Here is a 12,844-nt window from a genome sequence, read left to right as displayed (position 1 = left end):
TATGCACCAGTGATTTTAGAGTCATATGCAGTCTGACAAGTTGTATAGAAGTTGCATATAACTCCCAAACACATAGTACAATGTCTTGGGCCTTTTAGTGTCTATTCTGAAATCCATAACAGTATATCAGTCTTATTGTGAGAGAATACTCATGTTGTATGTGTGTTGCCATTCATTCAGAGCTAGTCCAGCATCGGAGCCGGTCTGTGATGGTGGGAGATGACGTGCTGCTCCAGTGTGAACTCGGCTCCAACCTGGCAACCCCAGTGTGGACCCTGGGTGGGTCAGAGCTGCAGGGCTACGGCCTGGACTCCGGCTTCAGAGTGGGAAATGATGGCCTCCTGGTCATTGAGTCCCGACCTGAGCAGAGCGGCGAGTACACCTGCCATGCCCTTGAGAATGGCATCCGGGTCGCCGTGGTTACGTACTCTGTGACAGTTCGTTTAGACATGCCCCAACCCCCTCCCCCGCCCATGGACCCCACCAAGGAAGACTACTCCTACCATACCCCCCGGGACTCTGACTCATCCAGCCTTGACCCCCTCCTCCACCCAGCGCACCCCCTCCTCAGAGAGGCCCCTGCTGCCCCCTCCCCCGGCCCATCTCCCCCCACCTCGGAGCTGCTCTCCCCCAGGAGCATGGAGGCTATGTACCTGTCCATGATCACCATCCTAGGGGGTCTGTGTCTGGTTCTCACAGTGGTTCTCCTCTACGTGGGCTTCTGTCTTCGGGGCGGCCACAGGGGGAAGTACTCTCTCCGCGCTGCCGCCGCTGCCTCTGCCAATCACACGAACAGGAAGAAAAAACACAGGAAGCAGCATCAGAAACGCCACAGTAGCTCCACCCACCTAGAGCTCAAGACCATCTCCAGCCACTGTAATGGGAATGGGATCTGTAATGGTAACGGTGTCTCCAAACAACCGGGGGACGGTGACGCGCATGAAGGGGGCTTCCTCCAGATCGTCCCTGGGGAGGGCCAGTCGTCCCCCAACAAGGACCCCCCACCCCCTGCCCCTCCTCTCCCCCCGCCTCCTCAGACACCCCACGCTGCCCTCAACCAATCAGAGTGTGACTTGCAAGACTTCACCAGCCCCAACGGCCTATCAGCGACGTTACCCAGCGTCTTGCGGAGGATGCACGGTAACAGCTATGTGTTGTTAAGACAGAGTGACGCAGACAGCAGTTCTCCTCTCTGCTACTCCTTCACTGAGGAACTCAACAGGATCCTAGAGAAGAGGAAGCACACACAGCTGCTGCCCAAACCGGACGAGAGCTCTGTGTAGTAGAGGGAATCTCTGTCAGGGAGGTAGCTCCCCCTGTGGTGGGAGGACTGAACTGGGACATTAATATAGGCCATTTAGCAGATCCAAAGCAACTTACATCAGTGAGTACATACATTTTGTATTTGTGGCCCCAGCGACAATTGAACCTATGACTCGGTCATTACATGCTGAAGGGCCTGTTGTAAGGCTCTGACTTTATCTCCTTCTCCAAGTCAAGAATGGTAATACTCATCGGGAGGAACTTGAGAAACTGGCCCCAAACCGAGGGGTGCAGAGATCATTTGTGGATGACCCATGCTGCTCACAGAGTAAATGGGCTCTAGGCAAGTCTATATAACAGCAGCTTGCCTGATCTGAATTATGAGAGGGAGATAGCCTGCCATTTGTCCTACTTAAAGGCCCAGTGCAGTCAAAATGCTTTTTCCTGTGTTTTGTATAATATTGTACAACAGTTGATGAAACAAACACTGTAAAAGTGTGATTTTTTAAAATCAGTGTTATTTCCTAATATTTGCTAGTTGGAAATACAGTCGTCTAATCAACCTGTTTGCATTGGCGGGAGTTTCGGCTTGCCTGGTGACATCACCGGGCGGTAAATTAGTTAATAGACCAATAACAAAGAGAGTTTCTAACCTCTCTGCCAATAACAGCTAGTTTTAAGTTTTCCCCTCCCCACACAGACCACTCCCAGACAGTCCTAACAAAAGTCTTGCTTGAATAATTAGCTAAAAAGCCGTTTTTGTCCATTTTAAGGTAAGGTACTTAATTGTTACCTAGAAATTATTGGATATAGATATAAAAACGGCTGCAATGGGTCTTTTTTAAAGTTTTTGCACCACTGAAAATGGGCAGACATCTAATGAGTCTCTTGCATGTGTGTTGGAATAACAACTATGTTTCAAAAGAGGAGATTTCTGCACAATATTCAACCTTCCGAGGAGCTATTCTTGTATCTCTATCTCCTGTTTGACACCCAAAGGCATGGGTTACAGTGAGGACTCACGTAAGATAAGCCTCTCTAGGAGAGACAGAGAGAACCTACCTCAGCTCTGCAAAACCTAGCAGGCTAGAGCTAACCCAGCTCAAGTCAATACGGCTCAGTCTGGATCAATAAAAGACTAGCCCTGGAGGGGGTGATTCAGGGAGCAGGCCTCAGATCTCAGCCACAGAATAAGGTTCCTCGCTGGGCAGGACATGAGTGGTAGGGACCCTGTGAAGTCCCAACACAGACCATGGTAACAAGGAGGAAAAGGAGGAAGAAGAAGAGGCTAGTATGAAGTTGTTGTGAATTGTGACAACGGCCTTGAATTGGCTTGTGTTTTAAACTGGAGGCAGGTGTCCGAAGAAGGGACGAGGTGTTTTAAACTGGAGGCAGATGTCCGAAGAAGGGACAAGAGGTGTTTTAACGATGGTCTGCTCTACACCTTTTTAGCAGGTTTCATATTAGAACATTGAGGGGGAAAGTGTATTTGTTTTTATTTCTTAGAAGTTCTCATTGTAAATGAGCTTTAATGATTACAATGGTAACACAAACTGTAATAACCACATTCAAGTATTATTATTAACATATAGCAACGTTTAACCCAAGACAGAGAGAGTATCCAATGAAAATACCCTTTGAACATTATATTTGTGTTAGGAAATATGACAGTATTAACTGTTTTTATGCACTTTCAACGCCATTTGCTTCAGACATTCCTTGGTTATTATGTACTCAAATCAATGGACACTACAAGCACATCAGGACTATGGGAGATTCAACATCATCACACCCTGTCAAGAGACAACACCATCAACTGAGTTGGAGCTAATGGATTAGCAGCACCCCTACACTACTGACTCTCTTTCTCCTAACCAACTCCAACGAATGTGTCTGAACTGGGGTTGGCAAAATTCCCAGTTCTGAACTCAACACAGCTCAGCCACAGAGGATCAGACATCACTTCCGGTTCATGGCCATAACAACTTATAGGCTACACACCTGAGGTAAGCAGACTGAGTTTTGCTTTCTGATATTTTGTTGGTTGTACAGACAGACACACACAGAGAGACACACACACACAGAGAGACACACACACACAGACACACACACACAGAGAGACACACACAGACAGACAGAGAGACACACACAGACAGACAGACACACACAGACAGAGAGACAGACACACACACAGAGAGACAGACACACACACAGAGAGACAGACACACACACAGAGAGACAGACACACACACAGAGAGACAGACACACACACACAGAGAGACAGACACACACAGACAGAGAGACAGACACAGACAGAGAGACAGACACACAGAGAGAGAGAGACACAGAGAGACAGACAGCCACAGACAGACAGCCATAGACAGACAGCCACAGACAGACAGACAGACAGCCAGCCAGCCATAGACAGACAGCCACAGACAGACAGACAGACAGAGCAAGACAGGCACTCTGTCAGCTAGCTGCTTAAACCAGTGTTTCCCAACCCTGGTCCTCCAGTTCCCCAACAGTAATCATTTTGATTGTATCCCTGGACAAGCACACCTGATTCAACGTGTCAACTAATCATCAAGCCCTCAATGAGGTGTGTTTGTCCAGGGCTACAATGAGAATGTGTACTGTTGGGGCTACACGAGGACCAGGGTTGGGAAACACTGGCATTTAAACAATTATATACAGTTACTCAGACAAATTGCAATCTCCCATAAAATCACTGATGTTAAATGGAAGAGCCGTATAGGCCTACTAAAAGAGAGGAACTAAGGTAAGAACAAACTAGGATTAGTTATATTGATTTTAATAAATATTTGCAGCCTGTGTTACAGCAAAACTGATATGGTGGCCAGATAGTGACATCCAGGGGAGCTCTGCTCTAGTCAGTTCTCCTCTTTTCTTTTAGTGTTGGTTGTTAGAAATACAGAGGGTAGAGTAGAGCGGGTCGATATTAGTGAAGCAGAGTAAAGAAATCTAGCAGCTCCAGGTGAAGGGGAAAACATTTCCTCTACATGAGATGAAACTGTTCACCATTCTCTGAATCGGATGCTCTCTCTCCATTTCTCGCTCTCTCTTTCTCCACTTGCCGTCTTTTCCCCTTTTCACCATCTCCTTTCTCACTTTCTCTCACACATTTGTCTTTATCTTTTTTCCCTCCTCCCTCATCTTGTCCTTTCTCCTTTGCTTTCTCTTCTTCTCATCTATTTCCTCCATGTCACCACTGATCTCCAGAGTTCTGTCTCTCCTCTGTGAGACACACAAGTTAATTGGAGCAGGTGAACCTGGCAAGAGCACCTGACCTCTCTGTAGAGAGATTGAAGAGAGGAAGAGGGGGAGAGAGTTCCACCAGAGATTTCCTGAATAGATTTATTTCAGATGCACACTCTGTTCTCAATTATCTTCTTATACCTCTAGACCCTGAAAACGGAAAGTAGCACACACATGCAGACACACACACTCTCTCTCTCGCTCTCACTCATTCACATGCGCGCACACACACACACACACGTATGATTGAATCTAACAAGCCAGGACAGGTCTCTAATGTGAGTCTGTGATGTGGGCTGGAGAAGCAGTGAATTGAATGCTGCAGTAAATTCAAAAAGGCTATAGCTGGTTGGAGACCAAACATCACATGACCGTGGCATTGAAGGGGGGGATGAAAGGTAGGAGTGAAAGAAAAAGCTACACAAGCCATTAGAGAAGCCTCCATTCGAGAAGCCTCCATTAGAGAAGCATCCATTAGAGTAGCCTCCATTAGAGAAGCCTCCATTACAAAGCCTCCATTACAGAAGCCTCCATTAGAGTAGCCTCCATTAGAGTAGCCTCCATTAGAGAAGCCTCCATTAGAGAAGCCTCCATTAGAGTAGCCTCCATTAGAGAAGCCTCCATTAGAGAAGCCGTCAAGTCTCTCTAAATATACCTAGGAGTGATGAGACATGGTGACAGTTATTTAGTTAGGTAGGTAAACTATACTCCCAAAGGGGTTCTTTTAAATCAAGATTTGGGATCTACAAATGACGTGAGGATATGTTTGAAGAGTTACGGCCTGCTTCATACACACAGGGACAGCTAAGATGCTATCTATAGCACTGTTCTAGCTTTCATCTATTTTTATTTATTTTAATCTTTTTCATCCTTTTTTTATGCAAGTTATTTTTGGTTTACGTTGATCAATGAGATTACAACCTATTGTATATTCACCCGTTCAATAAGACAGCCAAAAGTTAATTGAATTTCCAATGTGTCACTATGCTTTCAAACATCTAAAAACACAACCAAATTCAAATGTGTTATCACTATGCTTTCAACCATCTAAAAACACAACCAAATTCAAATGTGTTATCACTATGCTTTCAACCATCTAAAAACACAGCCAAATTCAAATGTGTTATCACTATGCTTTCAACCATCTAAAAACACAACCAAATTCAAATGTGTTATCACTATGCTTTCAACCATCTAAAATCACAACCAAATTCCAATGTGTTATCACTATGCTTTCAAATATCTAAAAACACAACCAAATTCCAATGTGTTATCACTATGCTTTCAACCATCTAAAAACACAACCAAATTCCAGTGTGTTATCACAACCAAATTCCAGTGTGTTATCACTATTTGCAACCATCTAAAAACACAACCAAATTCCAGTGTGTTATCACTAACCAACCATCTAAAAACACAACCAAATTCCAATGTGTTATCACTATGCTTTCAACCATCTAAAAACACAACCAAATTCCAATGTGTTATCACTATGCTTTCAACCATCTAAAAACACAACCAAATTCCAATGTGTTATCACTATGCTTTCAACCATCTAAAAACACAACCAAATTCCAATGTGTTGTCACTATGCTTTCAACCATCTAAAAACACAGCCAAATTCCAATGTGTTATCACTATGCTTTCAACCATCTAAAAACAAATTCCAATGTGTTATCACTATGCTTTCAACCATTCAACAATGTGTTGTCACTATGCTTTCAACCATCTAAAAACATAACCAAATTCCAATGTGTTATCACTATGCTTTCAACAATCTAAAAACACAACCAAATTCCAATGTGTTGTCACTATGCTTTCAACCATCTAAAAACACAACCAAATTCCAATGTGTTGTCACTATGCTTTCAACCATCTAAAAACACAGCCAAATTCCAATGTGTTGTCACTATGCTTTCAACCATCTAAAAACACAACCATTACATTACATTACATTACATTACATTACACAATCAAATTCCAATGTGTTATCACTATGCTTTCAACCATCTAAAAACACAACCAAATTCCAATGTGTTGTCACTATGCTTTCAACCATCTAAAAGCACAACCAAATTCAAATGGAAAAACAATTAGATTTTTGGTTTCAAATTTCTATCACTGCACTTTCAACCGTTTAAGAGCACAGCAAAGTTCAAATGGGAATATAATGTCAGATCTTTTGTTTATTTATACAACAGATGAAAGTGTTATCGCTGTGCTTCATTTTGTAGAAGAACCAAATGACCTGGATTCAGTTGAGATTACATTCAAAGTACATCGTGCAAGTGATCAATGCTGTTTGAGATTCTGCACAGATTATTATAGCAATTGTGAAGATCTCCACAGACTTGCGATGACCTATGCATGCTGTTTTGAACATGCACGCTTTATAGAATTACATAGGAAGAGATGTTTAGTTATGGTAACCTCAAAATGTGGCCATGGATGTGTTAGGGCAATTCGATGGTAACGGAATTACAATGAGGCGCAGATTTTTTCACTTTAAAATGTATACTATACAACAAAAACTAAAAACTAAATTGAAGGAATCAAATTAAACTTTAAAAAGGGTTTGATTTTGTCCTATTCTTTAACATAGATTTGTGGTTGACATGGAGACGTGAACCCAACACATCAATTAATAATGTGTAACTGCAAGTAAAGCCAGACTAAGTCACTGGCACAGATGGAGCTATCCGAGCAGAAGATAGATCACCTGTTGATATTTTGTTGCGTTGACAACCAAACACAATTCACTATCACTTTTGAAATACAATAAATAGCCTGTTAACAAATACTATGTTCGATTCTCCAACTCAACCAAAAAGAATGGGATCAAACCAGTGGCTTAGATGGAACTATCCAAGCAGTAGATTCATTTCATTAAATGGTGATATTTTGTTGTCAACCAAACACAATTCAATATTACTTATGTTATTACCTACCTGTCTGTCATTACCTTTAGAAATTGATATATATATATATATTTTTTGTTCACCTTTATTTAACCAGGTAGGCAAGTTGAGAACAAGTTCTCATTTACAATTGCGACCTGGCCAAGATAAAGCAAAGCAGTTCGACAGATACAACGACACAGAGTTACACATGGAGTAAAAAAAACATACAGTCAATAATACAGTATAAACATGTCTATATACGATGTGAGCAAATGAGGTGAGAAGGGAGGTAAAGGCAAAAAAGGCCATGGTGGCAAAGTAAATACAATATAGCAAGTAAAACACTGGAATGGTAGTTTTGCAATGGAAGAATGTGCAAAGTAGAAATAAAAATAATGGGGTGCAAAGGAGCAAAATAAATGAATTAATTAAATACAGTTGGGAAAGAGGTAGTTGTTTGGGCTAAATTATAGGTGGGCTATGTACAGGTGCAGTAATCTGTGAGCTGCTCTGACAGTTGGTGCTTAAATACCATAGATACCTCAGTAAGTAATATAGGTCAATGTCCAGTATAACTACTCTCTGTAACCTGTATGTCCATGTTCTGTTCACCACAAGACACAGGAGCAAACTAGGGAAACAGGGCTTAGCTACAATATATATATATATATATACAGTGGGGAGAACGTGTATTTGAAACACTGCCGATTTTGCAGGTTTTCCTACTTACAAAGCATGTAGAGGTCTGTCATTTTTATCATAGGTACACTTCAACTGTGAGAGACGGAATCTAAAACAAAAATCCAGAAAATCACATTGTATGATTTTTAAGTAATTAATTGGCATTTTATTGCATGACATAAGTATTTGATCACCTACCAACCAGTAAGAATTCCGGCTCTCACAGACCTGTTAGTTTTTCTTTAAGAAGCCCTACTGTTCTCCACTCATTACCTGTATTAACTGCACCTGTTTGAACTCGTTACCTGTATAAAAGACACCTGTCCACACACTCAATCAAACAGACTCCAACCTCTCCACAATGGCCAAGACCAGAGAGCTGTGTAAGGACATCAGGGGTAAAATTATAGGCCTGCGCAAGGCTGGGATGGATTACAGGACAATAGGCAAGCAGGTTGGTGAGAAAGCAACAACTGTTGGTGCAATTATTAGAAAATGGAAGAAGTTCAAGATGACGGTCAATCACCCTCGGTCTGGGGCTCCATGCAAGATCTCACCTTGTGGGGCATCAATGATCATGAGGAAGGTGAGGGATCAAATCAAAATCAAATGTATTTATATAGCCCTTCGTACATCAGCTGATATCTCAAAGTGCTGTATAGAAACCCAGCCCAAAACCCCAAACAGCAAGCAAAGCACGGTGGCTAGGAAAAACTCCCTGAAAAGGCCAAAACCTAGGAAGTAACCTAGAGAGGAACCAGGCTATGTGGGGTGGCCAGTCCTCTTCTGGCTGTGCCGGGTAGAGATTATAACAGAACATGGCCAAGATGTTCAAATGTTCATAAATGCCCAGCATGGTCGAATAATAATAAGGCAGAACAGTTGAAACTGGAGCAGCAGCATGGCCAGGTGAACTGGGGACAGCAAGGAGTCATCATGTCAGGTAGTCCTGGGGCATGGTCCTAGGGCTCAGGTCCTCCGAGAGAGAGAAAGAAAGGGAGAAGGAGAGAATTAGAGAACACACACTTAGATTCACACAGTACACCGAATAGGACAGGAGAAGTACTCCAGATATAACAAACTGACCCTAGCCCCCCGACACATAAACTACTGCAGAATAAATACTGGAGGCTGAGACAGGAGGGGTCAGGAGACACTGTGGCCCCATCCGAGGACACCCCCGGACAGGGCCAAACAGAACTACACGGCAGGACCTGGTCAATGACCTGAAGAGAGCTGGGACCACAGTCTCAAAGAAAACCATTAGTAACACACTACGCCGTCATGGATTAAAATCCTGCAGCGCATGCAAGGTCCCCCTGCTCAAGCCAGCGCATGTCCAGGCCCGCCTGAAGTTTGCCAATGACCATCTGGATGATCCAGAGGAGGAATGGGAGAAGGTCATGTGGTCTGATGAGACAACAATAGAGCTTTTTGGTCTAAACTCCACTCGCCGTGTTTGGAGGAAGAAGAAGGATGAGTACAATCCCAGAACACCATCCCAACCGTGAAGCATGGAGGTGGAAACATCATTCTTTGGGGATGCTTTTCTGCAAAGAGGACAGAACAACTGCACTATATTGAGGGGGGGATGGATGGGGCCATGTATCACGATATCTTGGTCAACAACCTCCTTCCCTCAGTAAGAGCATTGAAGATGGGTCTTGGCTGGGTCTTCCAGCATGACAACGACCCGAAACAGACAGCCAGGGCAACTAAAGCGTGGCTCCGTAAGAAGCATCTCAAGGTCCTGGGGTGGCCTAGCCAGTCTCCAGACCTGAACCCAATAGAAAATCTTTGGAGGGAGCTGAAAGTCCGTATTGCCCAGGGACAGCCCCGAAACCTGAAGGATCTGGAGAAGGTCTGTATGGAGGAGTGGGCCAAAATCCCTGCTGCAGTATGTGCAAACCTGGTCAAAAACTACAGGAAACGTATGATCTCTCTAATTGCAAACAAAGGTTTCTGTACCAACTATTAAGTTCTGCTTTTCTGATGTATTAAAGACTTATGTCATGCAATAAAATGCTAATTAATTACTTAAAAATCAGAGAATGTGATTTTTAGATTCTGTCTCTCACAGTTGAAGTGTACCTATGATAAAAATGACAGACCTCTACATGCTTTGTAAGTAGGGAAACCTGCAAAATCGGCAGTTGTTCTCCCCACTGTGTATATATATATAACACATTTTTTTGTCCATTAATATAACGTCAAATTGATCAGAAATACAGTGTAGACCTTGTTAATGTTGTAAATGACTGTTGTATTCGGAAACTACAGATTTTTTTTATGGAATATCTACATAGGCGTATCTGGAGCATCAGCATTTGTGGGTTCGATTACAGAAGAAAGTTCTTTGTATCTGACCATTTTGAGCCTGTAATCAAACCCATAACTGCTGATGCTCCAGATACTCAACTAGTCTAAAGAAGGACAGTTTTATTGATTCTTTAATCAGAACAACAGTTTTCAGCTGTGCTAACATAATTAAAAAAGGGTTTTCTAATGATCAATTAGCCTTTTAAAATGATAAGCTTGGATTAGCTAACACAACGTGCCATTGGAACACAGGAGTCATAGTTGCTGATAATGGGCCTCTGTACGCCTATGTAGATATTCCATTACAAATCAGCCGTTTCCAGCTACAATAGTCATTTACAACATTAACAATGTCTCCACTGTATTTCTGATCAATTTGATGTTATTTTTTTTTTTAAACAAAGTGACCCACATACCAATATGTTGACAAATTACGTTGAAACAACGTTGATTCAACCAGTTTGTGTCCTGTGGGTGGTGACGCATCAAAACAACACCAGTAAATGAACCCAGAATGTATATCTCTGTTCCTGACTCACAGATGTGTCTCTTTCTTCCACAGACCTGAGAGATGCTATCTAGTTTGGGGCCTGTCTGTATCGAACAGATCTTACTCCAGCCATTCTCAAATATGGTGTGATGTCTGGTACCGTGACATGAAGATCTTGCTAACTGGGAATAGCGTAGCTTCAAAATGTCAGGATAATGCCACCGTTTGGAATCAAACACAGCTCCAGTGCAAATGGAAGACAGCAATTATAATCCAGAGTGAGTGAGGAAAAAGTAAAATCCTCCCTTCTACAACCAGTTCCCTGCTCTATCCCATCTTAACCTGAGAACTGGAGTTGACATGGATACCTCAGTAAGTAATATAGGTCATGGTACAGTACCACTACTCTCTGCGACCTGACCTGTGCTGTTCACCTCAAGATACAGGAAGCAAACTGGGGAAAGTGGCATTTAATGTTCCTGGTCTTCACCTCAGACTACTCTGCCCTCTATAGCCCTCTCTGTAAAGATGACAAACTATCACAACATGGAAGCTTACTAATAGAATGGGGGACCATCATAAACTGTTGGCAGGTTTTAAAAGGACTGCACTATCAGTGCCACTACGTTCTTTGAAGAAAAACATTTAAAAGGGGAAAAAAAGCATTTATATTGTGATTTTGTACCAAGTTGCTCTTCTATTGCTGTTGTTGTTTTAAAGCCATTTGTAAGAGGCTCTGATGTGGGCCTCAGTCCATTAGTGTTGCACAAGTAGTCTAATAACACTGTTGAACAGGGGTCTCCAACTCTGAAGCTCTATCTCCAACTCCTGGAGATCTATGAGTGGTGCAGGCTTTCGTTCCAGCCCAGCGCCAACACAGCTGATGCAACTTATTATGGTCCAGAGTCAGACTGAAGACCATGATGAATTGATTTTGTTTAGTAGATATGTTAGTGATGGATTGAAGCAAAACCCTGCACATCCAGATTCTCTCCAGGGCCAGGGTTTGGGGAAACCTGTTGTAGAAGCATGGTAGGTTAGCCAACAGCATGATGAACAGAATATACCACCGTAGCTATAAGGCTTAAATTTTAAAAAAAAAATGTGACAGATGATGAGACTATTCACAGTCTTGCCCATTCATCTGGGTTTGTTTAGTTTCTCATCCACAGTGTTCTGTATTTCTCTCTCTCGCTCCATATACTGTATCTACCAATGGTTTCCGTCTGTCTTTCTATCTCTCTCGCTTTGTCTCACACACTCTCTTGCTTTATACAGTATCTCTACCCCTTTCTCTGTCTGTGCCTGTCTCCTTATTTTTCTCCCTCTCCATATTTATCTGTCACGTTATGAGTAATATGTCCACACAACAAGATGTCCTCCTGCTTCACTAACACATTGAGTAGCAGCTCACTGACTTCTGGTTCGTTTACATTTCATTTTGATGAGCTGAAATTCTAATAAACAATATGTTTCAACCTCTTCTGTTGTTTATCATTGCTTGTGTGTATATAACTGACACGGTGCTCTGGTCAGCCCATATTCATCTCTCTTTAGACCTGTATTGCAGTTCAGAGTGAATCAGTGAACTTCAAGGTAGTGAAGCATTGAAGGAGTGAGGAAGGAAGGAAGGGAGGGAGGTATTGAAACATGGTCTGAGGATTTACATCAGCTAGGCTCAACAAGCCAGCCAGTTAACATTGCCAAACACTCAGTGTGAGGGAGGAGTACATCATGAGTAAACTATTAGAGTGAGGCACAGGTCTCTGGAGTGGTCTGCCTGGGATGAAACAACACTGACAGATGTTTACAGAGTGGTAATGAAGAGGCAGTCATCTAGGCCCGTTTCCTATTAAATGACTTGGTTAGCATCCAGCCTCGTCTCCCACAAATCTCTGGCTACATTGTGTGA

The 12,844-nt window shown here is 42.7% G+C and overlaps 1 protein-coding gene across 2 annotated transcripts in view; it reads left to right on the top strand.

Moving 5' to 3' along the window:
• LOC124038378 (semaphorin-4G-like) overlaps positions 1 to 12,414 on the top strand; it is a 53,939-nt gene extending 41,525 nt beyond the window's left edge. For both annotated transcript variants that reach the window (XM_046354192.1, XM_046354193.1), the window contains exons 15-16: positions 181 to 3,269; positions 11,005 to 12,414. In XM_046354192.1, coding sequence (XP_046210148.1) covers positions 181 to 1,283 — 1,103 coding nt within the window. In that variant the 3' untranslated portion in view covers positions 1,284 to 3,269; positions 11,005 to 12,414. The remainder of the gene's footprint in view (positions 1 to 180; positions 3,270 to 11,004) is intronic.
• The last annotated feature ends 430 nt before the right edge of the window (positions 12,415 to 12,844 follow it).

This window comes from Oncorhynchus gorbuscha, linkage group LG06 (assembly GCF_021184085.1).
Source record: "Oncorhynchus gorbuscha isolate QuinsamMale2020 ecotype Even-year linkage group LG06, OgorEven_v1.0, whole genome shotgun sequence".
Taxonomy (NCBI): Eukaryota; Metazoa; Chordata; class Actinopteri; order Salmoniformes; family Salmonidae; genus Oncorhynchus; species Oncorhynchus gorbuscha.
This window is presented reverse-complemented; position numbering and strand designations above follow the sequence as displayed.